The 18,553-nt window shown below is 41.6% G+C and overlaps 1 protein-coding gene across 13 annotated transcripts in view; it reads right to left on the bottom strand.

Moving 5' to 3' along the window:
* CD36 (CD36 molecule) overlaps positions 1-18,553 on the bottom strand; it is a 79,743-nt gene that overhangs the window by 16,437 nt on the left and 44,753 nt on the right. For all 13 annotated transcript variants that reach the window (XM_043552368.1, XM_043552326.1, XM_043552327.1 and 10 more), the window contains 7 exons: positions 13,962-14,122; positions 11,974-12,118; positions 10,013-10,192; positions 8,436-8,527; positions 5,541-5,587; positions 2,914-2,983; positions 487-674 (listed from right to left, as the gene is read on the bottom strand). In XM_043552368.1, the coding sequence (XP_043408303.1) occupies positions 487-674; positions 2,914-2,983; positions 5,541-5,587; positions 8,436-8,527; positions 10,013-10,192; positions 11,974-12,118; positions 13,962-14,122 (883 nt within the window). The remainder of the gene's footprint in view (positions 1-486; positions 675-2,913; positions 2,984-5,540; positions 5,588-8,435; positions 8,528-10,012; positions 10,193-11,973; positions 12,119-13,961; positions 14,123-18,553) is intronic.

The following is an 18,553-nucleotide window of genomic DNA, read 5'->3' as shown; positions in this document are numbered from 1 at the left end:
GTATAGGAGATCTCATGAACACAGGAACTATGAGTGTCCAAAGCTTTTATGCAGTGGATGAAGCTCCTTTTATGCTTCCCCCCACAGAGAAAAGGGATAATTTAGCCCTGAATGTGTAAATGATATTGAAACTTCCATCTCTCTCACTCTTCCTTATGCATCTCTCACATTTTTATTACGTGCATTTGTACCATCTCCAAAGCTAGATATATAGCCCCATCACCAGAGTCTCTGAGCAGCTCTGAAGCATTCATAAATTTATCTTCACAACATCTCATGAAGGTAAAGAAGTATTCAAATCCCTGTTTAAGGAATAGATATGTCAGAGAGATCAAGTTATTTGCCCAGGATCACACAGGAAATCTGTGGTAGAGTCAGGAATTGAATCCAAGTCTCTTGAATCACAGTCTAGTACCTTAACCACAAAACCATCCTTTCCCCCAGGCCAAATGGCTTGTTTGGATGAGTGACATTTTACTACTCTACCTTCTTTGCAGGTGCTAATGTCCAAGACCCCAGATGTTGTGCAGTTCTTTGAATGAACCTCTTCTGTGCAGAAGCATTTATTTTCTGGAGTTTCTAATGGAGATGCAAATGCTGCACGAGGAACTGTAAAACGATACAGGGGGATTTCCTTCACAATCTGCTCACTGTCAAATATGCCATAGGTAGATCTGAATATAAAAGAGAAATGTTTCATTTGTCTCTAGTTTATAGTGTATTTACAGGTGTTTTGGTTGCTAATACACATTCATGTCTGATGCATTATAAAGACGCCCTACCTTTCTCATTTTTTAAATGATAATGTGCTCTTGGCAGCTGCTCGGATGATTCCAGGCTCCGTTAGCCCTGGATTAGCAGTTTGTGGAACTGCCCAGACTATGAACAAGAGTATATGACATTTCCAAAAAAGAGACACAGGCAGTGGTGACTTTATAAATCTCAAGAAAAGCTTCCTAACTGTAAGAACAATAGGACAATGGAACAAATTGCTGAGGAAAGTCATGGAACCTCCTTCATCGGAGGTTTTCAAAAAGAGGCTGGATAGCCAGCTATCTTGGATGGTTTTGATACAACCCTCTAGGCAGGGTATTAGACTAGATGACCTTTGCAGTCTCTTCTAGCCCCGTGGTTCTATGATTCTATTCTATACAATACAGAAACACAGACAACAATATACAGTTAAGAGTAAATGTAGAAACAACTCCTCCCCAGGCAAAGATCTACAGTGCCTGTGGTGTTGGGATGTTTTAAGTCTTTCAGAGTGGTTTCTGCCTGGCTATATACTAGAAAAGTTTTAATGTTATTACTATGTCAGAGGTGTGATTTTTTTTTAATGATTTAGTGATATCAGTATGAGCCCTAGTGTGGACGTAGATCTACCAGTATAAAGGTGTCTTATACTTGTAGAACTTATTTCACTTGGCAAACTGGAATAAGATATACTGGTATAAACCCTTTTATACTGATATAGCTGCATCCATGCTTGGGGTGGGGGAAGGTGTTACTGGTGTAGTTAAAGCGGCAAAACATTCTAGTGTAGACAAGCCGTTAGAAGAAAGCAGTGTTTTGAGTCTTGCCATGTCCTATATTATGTCAAGCATTGCCTTCCCTGACTGCTAAGACTAGGTCAGAATTTAGGGAGACCCTGTGTGGTACTACTAGAAAGAAACGGCTATGATTACTTGATCTGAGAACTAAAGAACCAGACAAGGTCATCCAACTGCCTGAATGAAGAAACAGTTTCTCTCTTCTTCACCAGGTACATGAAAAGTCCTTTGCTGTGATTGGCATATTTCAGTTTTGGGGTCCAGGCTGCTCCATGATAAGAATTTGATTTATAAACCTTGATCCTTTTTAATGCAACTTTTAAAATAAATGATGCATTTTAAAGACGAAAAAGCTCATTCCCGGCACTGAAAATCAAAGTTGAGCCTGTAAATGTATCTCCTGGAAGAATTACACTTCCGTTCCCTTGAAATCTATTGAGCAGTGTTTGTAACTATCCCACTGGAGTATTCAGGAACATTGTATGGCAACAGCAGAAAAGACAGACTGAAAAGAAAAACTGCAAGGAGATTTTTAAAATTTTTATTATGTATTTATTTATTTTGGGTAAAACGTATCATATTCTGAGAGAAAGCAGTTTGGTGTATTTAGCTATGAAGGGTGAAATACACACCTGTACAGATGGCCTGTGCATCCGTTAAGCTCCACATAAGCCCTCAAAATAATGCTTAAATACCTCGTGCTAGCCCAACCTATGGCAGTGAGTCTCAGAGTTGGGTCTGTAGACGGGCTCACAGGATTCATGCTATGGCACCAAAAATAGCTGTGTAGACCTTTTGAGCTGAAGCTTGGGCTCTGACACTGAGGGTGGTGGGTTTCTGAGCCTGAGCTCCAGCCTGAGCCTAAGTGTCTACACTGCTATTTTTAGCACTGTAGCGCAAGCCCAAGTCTGTAGACCCGGGCTCTGAGACTTACTGCCATGGCTGCTGCTTGTCATGTAAATGCACCCTATAGGTCAAGTTCTGCAACCCTAATACTGAGTACTACTTGTATGAATAGTCAATGGGCCTGAGTCTCCACTCACATCTACCACTGTAACTCTATGATCTTCAGTGGAGTTACTCCTGAATTACACCAGTGCAAAGGATCAGAGATTCAGAGGCATTGCAACTACTCGCTATTCAGTACAACGAAGGGTGGCAGAATCAGGCTTTAAGTAGCCAATCATGAACACAGCAAATTCATATGGTTAAAACCAAAGATTTGTTTATTGAGTTGCTTCAATGACCTGAGACCAAGCAGAGCAATTTCAGCAACTGTCTTAAATAGTTTTTCAAAGAACATGATTTTTGGTGAGCACACATAGGAATATGAGCACAATATGGATATCTCCAAGTGTCCTACCTGCAAATATCGGAGGAAAAGAAGTGCAGGATCCGGTCCTTCCTTACAAAAGGAGGAAATGATGCACCATCTGTGGATGAAATAAAATAAGAGCTTGAATGCAATTCCACTTTTATGACATGAGATCGTTGATAATGCCACACTCAGCTGTGGTCTTCTCCATATATTTAGAACAAAGAAAGACAAATCTAGTGCTTGCACACACAAAGTTTTTATGCAAGGTAGTGGCCAAGTCTTGTTTTCTATTATAGGCCTAATTTTGGAACCCTCTCTAAAGTCCCTAATAAGTCCTTTAATCTTAAATTTGGCATATATAGTCTGTGGCGAGCAGGCAATATCTTTAACAATATCTTTAACATACCATAGAAGATATGGGGCACAGAAAAGTACTAATTTTGGCTCCCTGCTGCCTAGTAGATTCAGCTCCAGGGTTTATGTAGCTAGAAGGGTTGAGAACTGATTTTCAGAGATGAACAACCTATTGACTTAACTGGAATTATGGATGCTCAGCACTTATAAACATCATAGCCTTAGGCTTTTGAACATGGGTTTCTAACTACATATTCACTCAATATCCACCTCCACCATCCCTCTGAAGATGGCTCCTGCCCAGCAGGATGCTGTAACAAACCTCTAACCAGTTCATTCTCTGGAGCCTGTAACAGCTTCTATTTAGGTTTTATACAGCACCCATCACAGAGTTATAAATGCTTCTCTGGTATCTTAGCATCCTCAGCCTAGATGACAGGAGCAAGGAGATTCTCTTACAGACCATCATTTGACCTCTGTTATCAGCAGGGGCTTTTCTCATACAAGCCCAGATTCCATCCAATCACATGTCTGTGTGCTATTCCTAAATCCTGACAGCCTAGGAAATGGGTTGGCAAAACCTGACTGACTTTCAAATCCTTGGATGAGAATGTTGCCTGTGGTGTTTAATTTAGTTATCCAAACACTTCATTTTATCTAGTAAGGGAAAACCCCTCCACCCCATGATATGAAAGTCCACAAGAGAAGGAGGAATTCTTGTCATACAGAACTCTGATTTGCAGTTGGCCTAGCTGAACATAGTGCTTGTTGTGACAACAAACTGAATATCCACTAAACACTGAGTTGGATCACACAGTGACTACTAGTCATCTCTGGAGGCTGCTAATTTTACTGTTAAAAAGCTTGTTCTTTTGCTAGAGCACTGGGAATTTAAAAGGCAAATATAGAGTCCTTTGACACTTTAATGCAAGCAAGCCTCCTCTTTAAACCAGTTACCAAAGTTACATTTCATTCTAGGATGAGGACAGATTAACAACCATAAAAGGGAGAAAGAAAAAGAATTAGAACAGACACAATCAGTTCAGCTCCATGTCTGGCTACAAAATACTTTCCTTCATTCTCCATCCATATCCTCTCAGATACAATACCTGACTAAGAAGCAGCTCTCACAGGTGTTGACAGGATTTTAGGGTCCTGTTTAATTCTCCAAGGTCATAATCTCTCTTGAACAGCCATTATGAATGTAAATGTAAAATCCTTTTTATTCATCAAGCATGGGTTGATTAACTTCAGTTTATACCACACCAGAGCCACTGAATCCATTTACCAGAGAATGTATATAGTCTACAGTCTGCAAGCCTGATTTCACCATCGCAAGGAAGGAAGAGCAAAAGGCCGAGAATGGGGGAAAGGTTCAAGTCAAAGACGAAAGAGATGAAGAAATGTCCCAGGAGCTAAGAATACTGCTTAACAAATAATCACTAGCACAGACTGCAATGAAGCATCAATCCCTCCTGACTCAGCCTTCATAAGAAGCTTAAGCACTAGTAAGGTGTTATCATGTCTGAATCACTTATGTGTGCTTTACTGTAAGGAGAATGCTCTATTCTAGCTAGTACGGTACAGTACAAATAAACCAGCTTGTTTTCGCACTCTCTGGCTTAAGACCTATTGGGAAGAGAACTGCAGGTGCACACAACATGCAAGATAAACTGTTCAAAGTTTGTTGTGTCCCCTTGTGCTATTGCTAGCGTAGAGTCCCACTGGATTAATTTCTTGGCCCTCTGCTCCTTCCTATCTACCTTCCTCCTTTTGGTCATCTTGGTCTATCTTTAATCTTAGCTATTGCCTTTACAATGACAACGATAACACAACTGTACATACATTTTGACACCTCCATGTCTACCCTTGCTACTTGTTTTGACCAAATGAATTTGTGGCTTCATCTGAACTTCCTTCATCTAAGTGCGTCAAAGAGAGAAACATTGCACATATCCTCCAATGTAACGGTGTATCATCTGTCACCACTCTTTGCTCAGACCCCCGCTTTGCCGCTACTGTCCATATCTATAACACGTTTACTATTGCAAGAGCCTTCTCTATGGCTTCCACAAGCCCAGGCTCACCAGATTGCAGCATCTGTAGTATAATCCTTTCTCTAGTGTAGTTTTCCGTGAGTGCATTACTTAACTCTTTGTAGCATTTTGGGACTCAGATTGTATTCATATATTACACAAAAAGAAAACTCTGCTGCATTACACTGTGCACACAATTAAAAGGGAAAATACTTTCTGCGGCCCATAGTGCTTTCACTAAGATGGGAATTCTCTTATGAACAGAGAGAGAGACAGACTCACCTGTTCCATTGACCATGTCACACTGGTCAGCCCAGATGGAAAGAGTGCTTTAACGAAAAACAAAAACAGTTTCTGGTCATACCACATACCATGTATTGTTTAATGTAACCTATTTCAACGCAATTAGCTACATAGGCCCTGCTATGCAGTTGCAATCATTCACTACTGAAGTACGGCCTATGTAACTGAACAGGGATGCTTTCAAAAGAGAGAAGTCCCCTCCTTGATGCAGGGAGCTGTTGTTTTGGTTTTCAGTTCAGATGCAGAATGTTACAGAGTTAACCACTTCACTTGCTTTTCTCATAGAGGTTTTTGGCCTAAATCTCCTCATAAGAAGAACATAAGAATGGCCATACTGGGTCAGACCAAAGGTCCATGCAGCCCAGTATTCTGTCTACCGACCGTGGCCAATGCCAGGTGCCCCAGAGGGAGTGAACCTAACAGGTAATGATCAAGTGATCTCTCTCCTGCCATCCATCTCCCTGACAAACAGAGGCTAGGGACACCATTCCTTACCTCAGTTACACCATTATAGCTCCACTGACTTTATTGTAACTATTCATGATGTAAGTGTAAGGAGAAAAGGGCTCTGAATTTGTTCTTCCTTTGCATGCTGTTTCCTTTCATCTGAAATAAATGTAATCTAAGCTGAAAAGTGCAAATTTTGATCTTTGCAAATAGGGAAACATAATGAAGAAATCTGATGAGATTTCCTGGTTAAGAAGAAAAGCACAAAAGGCTCAATGGCCACTTATGGAAATAAGAATTCCAGTTTACTGAAATGGAAGTCTTTGAAGTGTAGGTACAAAAGTTTCAACGGTATTTTTATTTACATGCTATTGAATCCACCTGCTTCCTAACTCTGGCAGGATATTTGGTAGTGTATAGAGACTTGTCTTAAACAGAGTTCAGGTGAGATGGACTATATGGACTTAAACACGTGCTTCAGAAGTATTCACTACCAAAAACAAATTTTCTAGATGAAAAATATAAACAATATCTAAGAAAACAAATGGAACGGAAAATCTCTAAATTTCCACACAACCCAAACAATCCTTCCACTAGTTGTTCTTCTTGTAACTCCCTGTGAGAAGGCCTGACAGATCATATTATTTTGGGGACAAAGGAATAATAAAGATTGCTGTTAGACACAAAATCCCCGTATCTTCTCAGAAATGTCTCCTGTGACAGTGCATTAGAGCAGTATTTAGATTATGGACATGGACAGAATTCACAATAATTATGTTAGGATATAGATATTCAGGTCTGTCTGTAAAGGCCTATACTCTAAGAATTTAGGTGTATTCTTATCACTTGGTTAGTTATAGAGGTATAAAAGAAAGAATCAAAATCACTGTCTGCCAGTGTAAGGGCCTTCTCTTACTGTGACAGTCTGAGGCCCTGTTCTTAGGCTAAGGCCTTTGGCTAAGCAACAGAGGCAGCCATAAGCTGGGAAGTGAATGGTCACATCCTCACGTTTCAAACTAGTCACATTGAAATAAGGTACTATTGGGCTGTTAGGAATACAATCCTGTCCTGATAGTGCCTATCAACTCCAGAGAGAACTCTAGGGAACTGCCTAGAAAATGTAAAAGGAAACTTAGTTTGATAGCATCCTGTCTGGCAAGAACTCACTTATCAATAGCTGGGATGTGAAATCCTCACTTCTGTATTGTTTTGTCATTATAGTTCCCACTTTGCTATTGTTTGTCTGTATAATCTCTGTCTGGTTCTGTGATTGTTTCTGTCTGCTGTATCATTAATTTTGCTGGGTTTAAACTAATTAAGGTGGTGGGATATAATTGGTTACATAATCATGTTACAATCTGTTAGGATTGGTTAGTTAAATTTCAGGAAAATGATTGGTTAAGGTATAGCTAAGCAGAACTCAAGTTTTACTATACAGTCTGCAGTCAATCAGCAAGTGAGTGGGTGGGTGTGTGTGGGGAAAATGGGAACAGGGAATGGGGGTGGGGAAATTGGAATCATGTTTTGCTAAAGGGGGAAATGGGAACAGGGAATGGGGGTAAGGAAATTAGAATCATGTTTTGCTAAAGGGGGAAATGGGAACAGGGAATGGGGGTAAGGAAATTGGAATCATGTTTGGCTAAGGGCAGGAATGGGAACAGGGACACAGGTGTAAGGCTCTGTGGTGTCAGAGCTGGGAAGGGGGACACTAAGGAAGGAAACTGGAATCATGCTTGCTGGAAGTTCACCCCAATAAACATCGAATTGTTCACACCTTTGAACTTCGGGTATTGTTGCTCTCTGTTCATACGAGAAGGACCAGGGAAGTAAGCGGGTGAAGGAATAAGCCCCCTAAGAAGTTACAATTGACTTCTCCAGAGCAGGCAATTCACAAGGATCAGCAGATTAATCTGCCCCCTCCCCCAACCCCCCGATTTCCTTTACCGAGTTTGTTTTATATTGTAATGGATGATGATCACTGTCTAGTGTAGCTATGACTTTCTAACTTTATTGGCTCCACAATGAAGTAGTTACTTGTTCAATGCTCTGAAGAAGGTGCAAGAATAGAAAGCAGTGCCAATTTCTTTTGGTATTTTTATCTGGCCAAACTGTATTCAATCATATCCTGTGAAACCAGTGGAATAGGAAAAGGGATTAATGGGATCCAATCACTTGCAAGAGAAAACAGCAGCAACTCATTAGATTACACGATCCATAACTCCCTGAAATTCAAGGCCATAACGGAGCCATGGTGGACTAAAAGAGAGAATATGGTTTTGCTGATCCTAGACCTTATCCAGCATTCACTGAAGTAAATGAGAGTCTTTCCATTGAGTACAATGGGCTCTGAATCAAGCCTGTAATGTCTTGTTTAGAGTCACGCATAAAGAATATGCACATTTCTCTTATAAACAGTACTTGTGGTACCTTTTGTTTTTATAGGATTGAATTATTGCAGTTTTGCTTATGTCATCTTTCCCATTAAAGACTCTGTACTGTCCATCAGATGTGCCATTATACTGCAAAAGACACAAGAACAGAGAACAACAGTTTAGTTTTACCGCTCTCAGGACTTTTAGTGAGATCATATATGTATAATCTTCCTTTATGTTCTTAACCTCTATGGACTTTATGCTTTCTTCTCTCTGCAAACATCAGGTGTGGGGTTTTGTCCTCATACATTTTGGAGTTATGGTTGGGATGGAGATTTTGATGTTTGGAATCACCAACTTGTTACTGTTAATAGCAAACAGAAACTAAGAACCTGATTCAGCAAAACACTTAAGCATGTGCTAAACTTGATATACATGAATAATTCCATGGGGACTTAACTAGCCTCAGTTTAAGCACTTGAATTAAGTGCTTTGCTAAATCGGGGCCTAAAGGGTCAGCTCCTGGCCCCAGTGCATAGGTGCACTAGTGTGGAGAGACGGTATAAAGTATTTCTTATTCTCTAAGCAGCTGGGAAAGATTCCAACCAACTAAGTGCTAGAGGAAAGACTAGGAACGTGGATCTCTTCCCATATCTGTGGGTGCCAGCCCATCTGGCTAGTACAAATTTTGCTGTCTGCTGACATGCTTGCTGGGTATCTATCTTTCTCTCTGCTGCCTCATAGTAGAGAAGCAGACAAATACATAGTAATTCCCAAAGGTATTCTAGCGACAGGACACTTTCTCCAACTCTAGCCACCTACACACTTATCCTTGAAATGTTTGGATGGCTTAGACCTATGCCACTCTGCCTCGCTGTCCCTCCCCTCCCAACCATGACTGTGCCATAGTGTAACAAAACAGAAGAGAGCACATTCTGCTGATTTTATCAGGTACAAGAATGCCACTGAGAAGCTCTCTGCCCCCACTTCCAAACCATCGTCATCAGAGATTCCATTCCTGAAACAGAGTCCACACACACATGGACTCTTGCACAGAGTCCCTGTGACTCCAGTGGGACTCTCTAAAGAAGCAGGGTCCACATGTGGGGGTATTTTTGCAGGATCAGGATCATATGGAATGGTGTTGATGCTCTCCAGTCACTTCCATTGATTATGGCCATTTCTTTCCTCTTTTTGCTTCCCATGAGAGAATGTCGATATCTGTGAATAGTGGGACATATTAAGGTATGTCTACACTGCGTTTTCAAACCCCTGGCAGTGCATCTCAGAGGAAAGGCCTACTGAATTGGAATTGCACCACAGTCATGAAAACAACGGCATAGACAGTGACATTCTGGATGCAGCTTGGGCTCTGAAACCCAGGCCCCTTCCTGGGTGTCAGAACCTGAGCTCCGGGTCAAGCCCAAATGTCTACACATTTTAGCGCCCTAGCACAAGCCCCACAAGCTTAGATTTTATGGACCCGGTCTCTGAAACTCACAGCCGCAGGTTTTAAAAGGCAGTGTAAACTTACCCTTAGATGCTATCTCCCTAAACTGCCATTGTCAGGTTGTCCAAGTCTCTTTCCACAGGACATTCACTAAAGGTGTTTCTCCTTACAGATTTACTTACAGGGTAGAAGACACCAATTGTTCGCTCCACAGGAAATATCACTTTCTTTAAGAATGGGTCTTCATACCCCCAAAGAATTTCTTTCACACTTCTGGTTTGTAGCATGAACGATTTAGATGACTTGATCCATGTATTTAGCAATATCTGTATAAAAGAGTTTTGATACAGGGCAGGTGCAGCCTGCAATAATAATAACAACAACAGTTAGTATAATCTGGCAGACACATTCAGTGCCAAAGAAGATGTATTCATTATTATTATTTATATATGTGTACTGGGGACAGATTTGGATTGGGACTAATGAGGCTGTGAAGTGGAGTAAGGCGATATAAGGAAACATTTCCCTAGCCCTCTGCGCAGCCTGTCCAGAGCTCAAGTTAAGACATGAGGCATAAGAGCAAGATGTTCGGATCACTGCTCCCACACTGCAAGAAAGCAGGTGGGACGGGTGCACAGGGGGTTCGGGACTGGGTAGAGCTTTCAAGTTAGCTATGCTTTGTGGAATTAGGGCCTTGATATGAATTTAGGTGCTTAACTTTGTGCATACAGGTTCAAAAATATTAGCCTTGATTAACATTGCTAAAGCACCTGGATGTTCTCAATTGAAAGGAGTTATGTTTATTTAATTTGGAATTAGAGCTGGTTTTAAAAAACCCACAGATTTGTCATACACACCCAAATATTGTCTCCTTTTGGTCAATAAACATTGAAATTCAAACATTTTCAAATGCAGAATGTAACCATGCTGTTACTAGCATTATAATTACAGGAGCTCCTCAAGGTACCAAACAGCATGAAGGCCTCTTTTTTAAAGTGCTGTATAAAGACATAGCCAGAGAGTCCCTAGTAGCTTGCATAGGTAAGACAGACAAAGGGTGGGGGAAACAGAGTGTTGTTATCTCATTGCACAGATGGGGAACTGAAGCACAGAGAAATCAAGCGCAGGTCACATAGACAGTCTGTAGAAAAGTTGGAAATTAAACCCACATCTTGACAGTGCCAATCCAGTGCCTTAGCTACAGGACTATCATTTGACTCCTGATTCTTCCTCTCTGAATTGCACAGCATCAAGTGTACTAGTGTTTGTAATAATAATAATAATAATTAATAAATGGTAGTTGTTTTAATAAGGGGCGGTTTCATAGCATCAGTTTTAAAGCAGTTCTGCTTAAAATCTGGAGACAAGATAATAATGCAAAGTATTTGTCTTAACTCAAGATAATTCAGCAACAAAGTCAAGAGCCAATACGAACATGCATTTATAGCTTTAGTCAAAGCTGAATGTTCTAATGACATGAAAATACACAAATAATTCAGGCAGACAAAAACAAGTAGATTACCACTTTACAGAGCAGGTCCCAGGCTTCTTGGGCAATATGCTTTTTCTTAAAAGGACTGTGATCTCAACAGGACTGGATGGCTCAGGGGACATTACCACATTGGCACTAATTGTAGTAGGGAGGCCAAGTATCGAATGAGCATGGGATTTGTTCCAGCCTCTCCCTCCAGAGCAGGGTTGAGGAGACCGCCAGAACACTGTGTAACACCCTCAATGTACTGCTTGCACTGTATCTTGGATAGAGCAAGAACTCCAGTCTCCAAGATAATCAGTTTAATTTCACATTAAAACTGGCCAATAAACTCCTCTTACCCTTTGTGAATAAATCCCACCTGCTGCTGGCTTTGTGTTTTGTTGACACTAATCAGTCCCTGGGCCTGACTTGCATTGACACTAAGAGCACGGTACATCAAGAGTGTAAAGGAGCCTTAAATTACATGGAATACATGCCCACTATCAAGCTGCTTTTACACTGCCAGAGTGGTGCAAAGAATCAAGCCCCCTGTGTTTTAGGACAATGGAGCCCACCCTGCAGTTTTGTTATTAGCTATAACTTCTCTCCTTTTGCCCTTAATCCTTCAATACCCAAGCTGGGATATTATTGTTTCCTTTCTTTACTTACAACAACAGCGAGATTGATGCAGGTAAAGGTGTCGTTTTCTGGCCCAACTGACATATCAGGCTCGAAGCGAGCAACATTTGGCAGCATATAGGACACGGTGTTGTCAGGATGTTGAGTGATATTTTCTTTGGGTAAATATCGCATCCTTAAAATACAAAAAACAAAAACAAAACCCAAGCATAGTTTAACGTTGATTTTAGAGCCATAGGGCTCACCGGACATGACGAGAGCTGGTTTCTCTTGTTTGAAACGTTGCTGAAAAGTTTTCCTGAGCAATTTCAAAACTTCCTCAAGGAAAATTTGCGCCATTTTCCAACCCGCTCTAACTGTGACAGTGAAAAGATTGTAAAGATGTCCCTTTCGGGGAACACCTGCACCACAGCCAGAGGTGTGATAGCAGCATGGATAGATATACCAATGCTGTCTTTAATCTGGGTAGCTTGGGTACCAGTAGTAGGGAAGACATGGCAGCACTGGCTTCGTTGTGGACTAGAAGCCTGAGTAAGCACCCATGGTCCCAGGTGGGCTTATACACCTCTCACTGAAGCCCATGCTGTCCTAGTTGCACTGCTATTGGCATCTGTGCTAGCTAGATTTAAGCTAGCTTGGGTATACCCACATGTGCTGCGCACAGACACCCCAGTTGCCCTGTATATACAGCCTTAGAATTCCAGGAGTATCTGTGAAAATACTATGGTTCCTGTGAATACCATTTTTGCCTCTTCAGTAATTTCCTCAATGCATGAGTAGTCCCCCGCCACACACACACTATTTGGATGGCAACAAATATTATTATGCAGCTCTTCAAGTTTTGATCTGAATTAGTTGGAATTCATCATATCATACATTGTTCAGGTTCTCTGATTGGGTAAACCTCTCTCATGTGTTCAGGGAGGTCAGTAGAAGCTATTATAATTTGTTTTCCTCAGCCATTATGTTGGAGGGAGAGAGAGTGTGTCTCCAGAAGACACTGAGGTGGAAGAGGCCTGTCGCCTGTAGTGAATTGGACATAACGACGTGACTAAAGTTTAGGGTGACCAGAGGGCAAGTGTGAAAAATCAAGATGGGGGTGGGGGGTAATAGGTGCCTATATAAGAAAAAGTCCCCAAAATCAGGACTGTCCCTATAAAATCAGGACATCTGGTCACCCTACTAAAGTTAATTATTTACTTACATGCTTTGCTGAATAGGGATGAACTGCTGAATCTGGGCCTTGGTAAACAAACTTGGGAAAAGGAATATTTTGGTGGTTTAAGTTTTGCAGACTACATTAACAGTACTTGTGAAGCTTCAGGGCCAACATTTTAGCTACAGATACAACAGCATTGCCAACTTTCTCAATTTTATTGTGAATCTCACCATAACTGATGCTTTTCTTAAAGCATTATATCCCGGAGTTATATGAAGATGTGAGAATCCCAGTGGTCTTTTTTTTTTTTTTTTTTCAAAAGAAAGCTTCTAGCCCTGATGGTTGCAGAGAAAAGCATGGAAATGGGACCCCTAAAGATTCACAAACCAGGAGACAAATCAAAAGACTGCAACATTAATTATTTTTTAAATTTCTTATGGTTTTGAAGCCAACCTCATGATTTTCGTGGTCCTTATTCTGGATACGCTTGGTGTTAGTAATACTACAACAGGTATATCCACGAAGTGTGGATGCCCCTGTTATGCCTATAAATCCCCAAATGCTTTCAGGCCTTGATCCAGCATGCCTAATCCCAGGCTAGATCAGGGCATCAAGCAAGCTTTCCCACATGAAAATCATATTGATTTGCATTTCACCTCTTATTTATATGTGCCTTTACCCAATTTGTGCACATGAATGTAATGTGGTTGTGTGTGCAATGGGTGTACGCAGATTTTAAGGCATACCTGTTATGTCTGTAGCTCTTTCTCATGAACAGTGTCTCATTCAGAAGAACTTTCAGTAACTTTTACAATACTCCTAATATGACATATAGCATATTTTGAAAGCATTTGCCTACCTGTATGTGTAAGGTCCAATTTGTTTGAGTATTGGCCGTGATCCATTGTTCATCACTTCCAGAGGGTTTTGCACATCATAGAACCAAAACTGCCTGTAAACAGGACTCCCTGGCACAACCCAGTTTTCGTAAGCTATTGTACCATTTTCGATGACATCTTCCTGTAAGCACAAAGTGAAACTAAAATTAACCACAGCAAAATCGTTGCTCTCAGCATTCCAGGATAGAGAGGAATGATGTTAGGGCAGTAGCCTAGGACACAGGTATTGAACCCCACTTTCCCTATTCTGCCTCAGACTTCCTTATGATCTTGGGTAAGTCACTTACCACTCTCTGTGTTTCTGGTACCCAGCTGTAAAATGGGGAGAATAGTACTAAGTCACAGAAGCATTGTGAAGTTAAACATAAGATAATGAGGCACTCAAATATAATAGTGATGAGTACCTAAGGGTATGTCTACACTGCAATTAAACACCTATCGCCAGCCCGTGTAAGCTGACTCGGGCTAAGGGACTCAGGCTAAGGGGCTGTTTAATTGCAATGTAGATGTGAGCAGTGATGAGCTGCCAAAAGCTGAAGAACCAGTTCCTTCACTCGCTCCGGGTCTTCGGCGACACTGAAGGACCCGCCGCCGAAGTGCTGCCGAAAACCCAGAGCCAGGGAAGGACCCGCTGCCGAAGTGTCACCGAAGATCCAGAGCGCCGCCGGGTGAGTAAAAATTAAAAAGGGATTCTCAGGGGAGCCTCCTCAGCGACAGCTCAGGCGGGCCGGACAGGACAGTCCTGTGGGCCAGATGTGGCCCGTGGGCCGGAGTTTGCCCACTGCTTTAACAACCGGTTCTAAACCAGCTTCAAAATTGAACAACCAGTTCGCACGAACCGATGTGAACCAGCTCCAGCTCACCACTGGATGTGGGGGCTTGGACTGGAGCCCAAGCTCTAGGACAGCCCCCTGCACAGTGTCCCAGAGCCCTGGCTTCAGCCCATACATGAATGTCTACTCTGCAAATAAACAGCCCCTTAGCCCAAGCCCTGCAAGCGTGAGTCAGCTGACACAGGCCAGCCATGGGAGTTTAATTGCAGTGTAGACATAGCCTAAGATAGGCAGATTAGCCTTTTGTTAAACAGATGGAAAAAAAACCCCGAATCTAGCAACGTGATAGTAAAGTATCTGCAAACGGGTGGCAAAAGCCATTTCATCATTCATATGAGGCTTGTGGCAACCATTTCTGATGAATCTTTAAAAACAGTGGTCTGGCCAGACTATGGAGTCAGATGTACATGAGGATATAATCTGGTCACTGATGTAAGTCATCAAGAACCTGATAGAACTCCCAGTGAAGTCAATGGGAACCTTACCATTGACTTTAATGGGAGTTGGCTTAGGTTCCAATACCACATCCATTGAGTATTCTGGACAAGAAAGTTTAAAATATGACCAAACTATCTTTAGCATATTGTTTAAGAAAATCTTTACCTGTGCCTATTGTTCAGTGAAGGAATCAAGCTCTAGATATTCAGTAAATTATTTTGCATATAGCGAAGACAAAACTACTTAGCAAAGAGCTGACTGAATTTTCAGCTTGGTCACTGAACCAAAAAATAAGTAACAAAAAAATTATTTTGGGTCAACCCCAAATGGATTATTTTCCTGCAATGTTAATTAGTAAATTTGCAGCACCCACACTAGCTGTAGAAACTAAAATGCTGGCATCAGTTCAGAGTGTTGTAAAAGAAAGAAGGGGCTTTTGGGTTAAACTTCTCCAGATTTTCTTTGCGTCGCAATTTTTTCCATTTTGAGCTTGCCCAGCACAAACCAGAACTGAGTAAAGAAAGAGTGGCAGCCATTAGGAACCACTTCATTTAGAATTTGCCTTAGAGAGTGCTACATAAAGAAGTTGCTTAAAATAACTGCTTTGTGTAAATACAGCCGGTTTGTACTCTGATACTCTGATTCCTAAATACACTGGTGATAGTTTAAAAGCCTGGGCCTGCTGTTTGAAGCTCTGCAGTAATTTATGTGCACAGATATTTGTGTGAGAGGGAACAGAAACGCAGCAGCAACAGATCTAACTTTTCAGATTGTGCTCTTGCACGGAGAGTCTGAGTCAGTGAAAAAACAAACAAACCCCAAAACAAAAGAAAATGGAGCCTTTAATATTGTGCAAGCCCCAGAAGGCCAGGGATGCTGGCACAGCAATATATTAATCCCGGGGAAAGATCGACCTTCCATTATGAGGCCATTTGCAGGAGAGGCAGGCCAGCGCATAGGCAGCTGAGGGCCCTGAGATTTCAGTAGAACACCAGTTCCCAAGGGAGGACCTTAAGGTTAATAATTGTCTTCATATTCTTGGGCAGGGGAGAAAGTGGGGAATCCTGGTTATGATGTTCACAGAGAATTCCCTGTAGGACCAGGAGAAAGGAATTCATGTAAGCGCCGTACAACTCCCTCTGCTCAGAATCGAGCTGTTGCCTGTATTCATCGTCCTCTAGGACTGGAGGTGATTCACCTGTGGGGATTCAGTGCTGACCCCATATATACCTGCCATTCTTTTCATTTGTAGAACAGATAGAGCAATGGTTTACAAACATTTAGTGCTGAATGGTCACACTGGCCCTCCCCGGCCCCCAGGAGCTAGGTACTCTGCCAGCTTTGCAGAAGGGCAGACAATGGCAGAAAGGTTAAGTGACTTGACTAAGGCCTGGTCTATGCACAGTTTTTGTACTAGTATAACAATTTCAGAGAGGGCTGTGATCATTAAACTAGTACAACCCCTGGTGTAGTCACAGTTATACCAATATAATGGTACCTGTACCAGTATAACTACATCCACTAGGAAGGTCGTACCACTCTCATTATACCAGATAGTTAAAATAGTCTGATTTTTGTCTAAAGAGACTGTGTCAGAGCTAGGATTAGAATGTAGGAGTCCCTTGCTTTCAGCCCCATGTTTACTACACTATGCCAAGCTACTTCTCATGCTATTAGGCTGTATCCAAGAGGCCACACTGGCTTTGCCACAGCCTCCAGCTAAGAGAAAGCTGGCAGAGGTTCTAGTCCCATAAAAGGCAGGCTGTGGCTATATCATCACTGTCAAAAAAGGCATGTTTTTGACCACGGGATAACGAATGCACATTAGCTCTCTTGCTGTAAAATCCTAGTGGAGATAAAGCACCTGTAGTTTTTGCCATGATATAGCTCAGCGAACGCAACACTGTATGTTCATCTATATGTTCAGGAGGTCTGAAAATCCAGCCCTGTGTGGCTAGAGGGAAAGGGGGAGTTAACAAAGCAGAAAACGTTAATCTTCTGTTTACAATGTTTTGTTTACTGTCTACATCAGTTTGTATTTTCAAAGGAGCCTTTGCAAGAAAAGAGCTAGAGATTTCTTTTTTTAAATGAAAGCTGGGATTGTCCTTTACATTCATACCCTCTCAGAACTGGGGCTAGAGGGCATGGCTGGGGACTTTGCAGATCACAGAGACCAGCTTACCACATTCTCCATTGTCTTGTTTTCTTGGCTGGCCTTTACAATGAAATGTCAGACAGGGACTCCAGGCTTTGGCTATAGCCTCAGTAGTTTCTTCTATCTCTCATATTTGTCAGCTCAAATTAGGATATTGGGAAATCAAGTGCAACCCACAATATGCTTTCCAGCGAGTCCTTCACTCGCTCCGGGTCTTCGGCGTCACTGCGGCGGTGGGTTTTTCAGTGTCGCCGAAGACCCGGAATGAGTGAAGGAACTTGCTTGATTGCTATCCATGATAAATGGATGAGACTCCACAGACTGAGATAAATTCATATACTTTAAGGTCAGAAGGGACCATCACGATCATCTAGTCTGACCTCCTGCACATTGAAGGCCACAGAACCTCACCCGCCCACCCCTGTAACAGACCCATAACCTCTGGCTGAGTTAGTGAAATCACCAAATCATGATTTAAAGACTTCAAGTTACAGAGAATCCACCATTTACAATAGTTTAAACCTTCAAATGACCCATGCCCCATGCTGCTGAGGAAGGAAAAAAAAAAAACACCCCAGGGTCTCTGCCAAGTTGACCCACGGGAAAATTCCTTCCCAACCCCAAATATGGTGATCAGTTAGACCCTGAGCATGTGGGCAAGACCCACCAGCCAGACACCCGGGAAATAATTCTCTGCAGTAACTCAGAGCCCAGACAATTTCATATAGAGGAGGTTGGGAAATGATAATTTTTTCTTGCAAAAACTTTCAATACAAATATATATATTTTTTCTTTTCGTGCATAATTTTCTTGGAAAATATTTTGGGTTTGCATAAAAAAAAATCAGACTTTGAACATTTGAAAACTTTGAAACAGACTTTGAAAACTAAAACCCAAAATTTTTTGATGAAAGCTGATTTTTTTCTGCAAATATTTCCATTTACTCAAGAAGCCATTTTCCCCCCCAAAATACATTTCAATGGAAAGTTTTTGACCATTTCTAATATCATATTTATTGATTATAGTGTGTTGAACGCAAGATTTAATGCTTCTGTAAGGTACTTGTCACAGGATTAAATTCTCTCCATGGCCTAAATGTGAAAAACCAATGGGACCTTCACTCACT

The sequence above is a fragment of the Chelonia mydas genome, chromosome 1 (assembly GCF_015237465.2).
Source record: "Chelonia mydas isolate rCheMyd1 chromosome 1, rCheMyd1.pri.v2, whole genome shotgun sequence".
Classification (NCBI taxonomy): Eukaryota; Metazoa; Chordata; order Testudines; family Cheloniidae; genus Chelonia; species Chelonia mydas.
The sequence above is the reverse complement of the archived record's forward strand: the minus strand, read 5'-3'. Positions and strand labels throughout refer to the sequence as shown.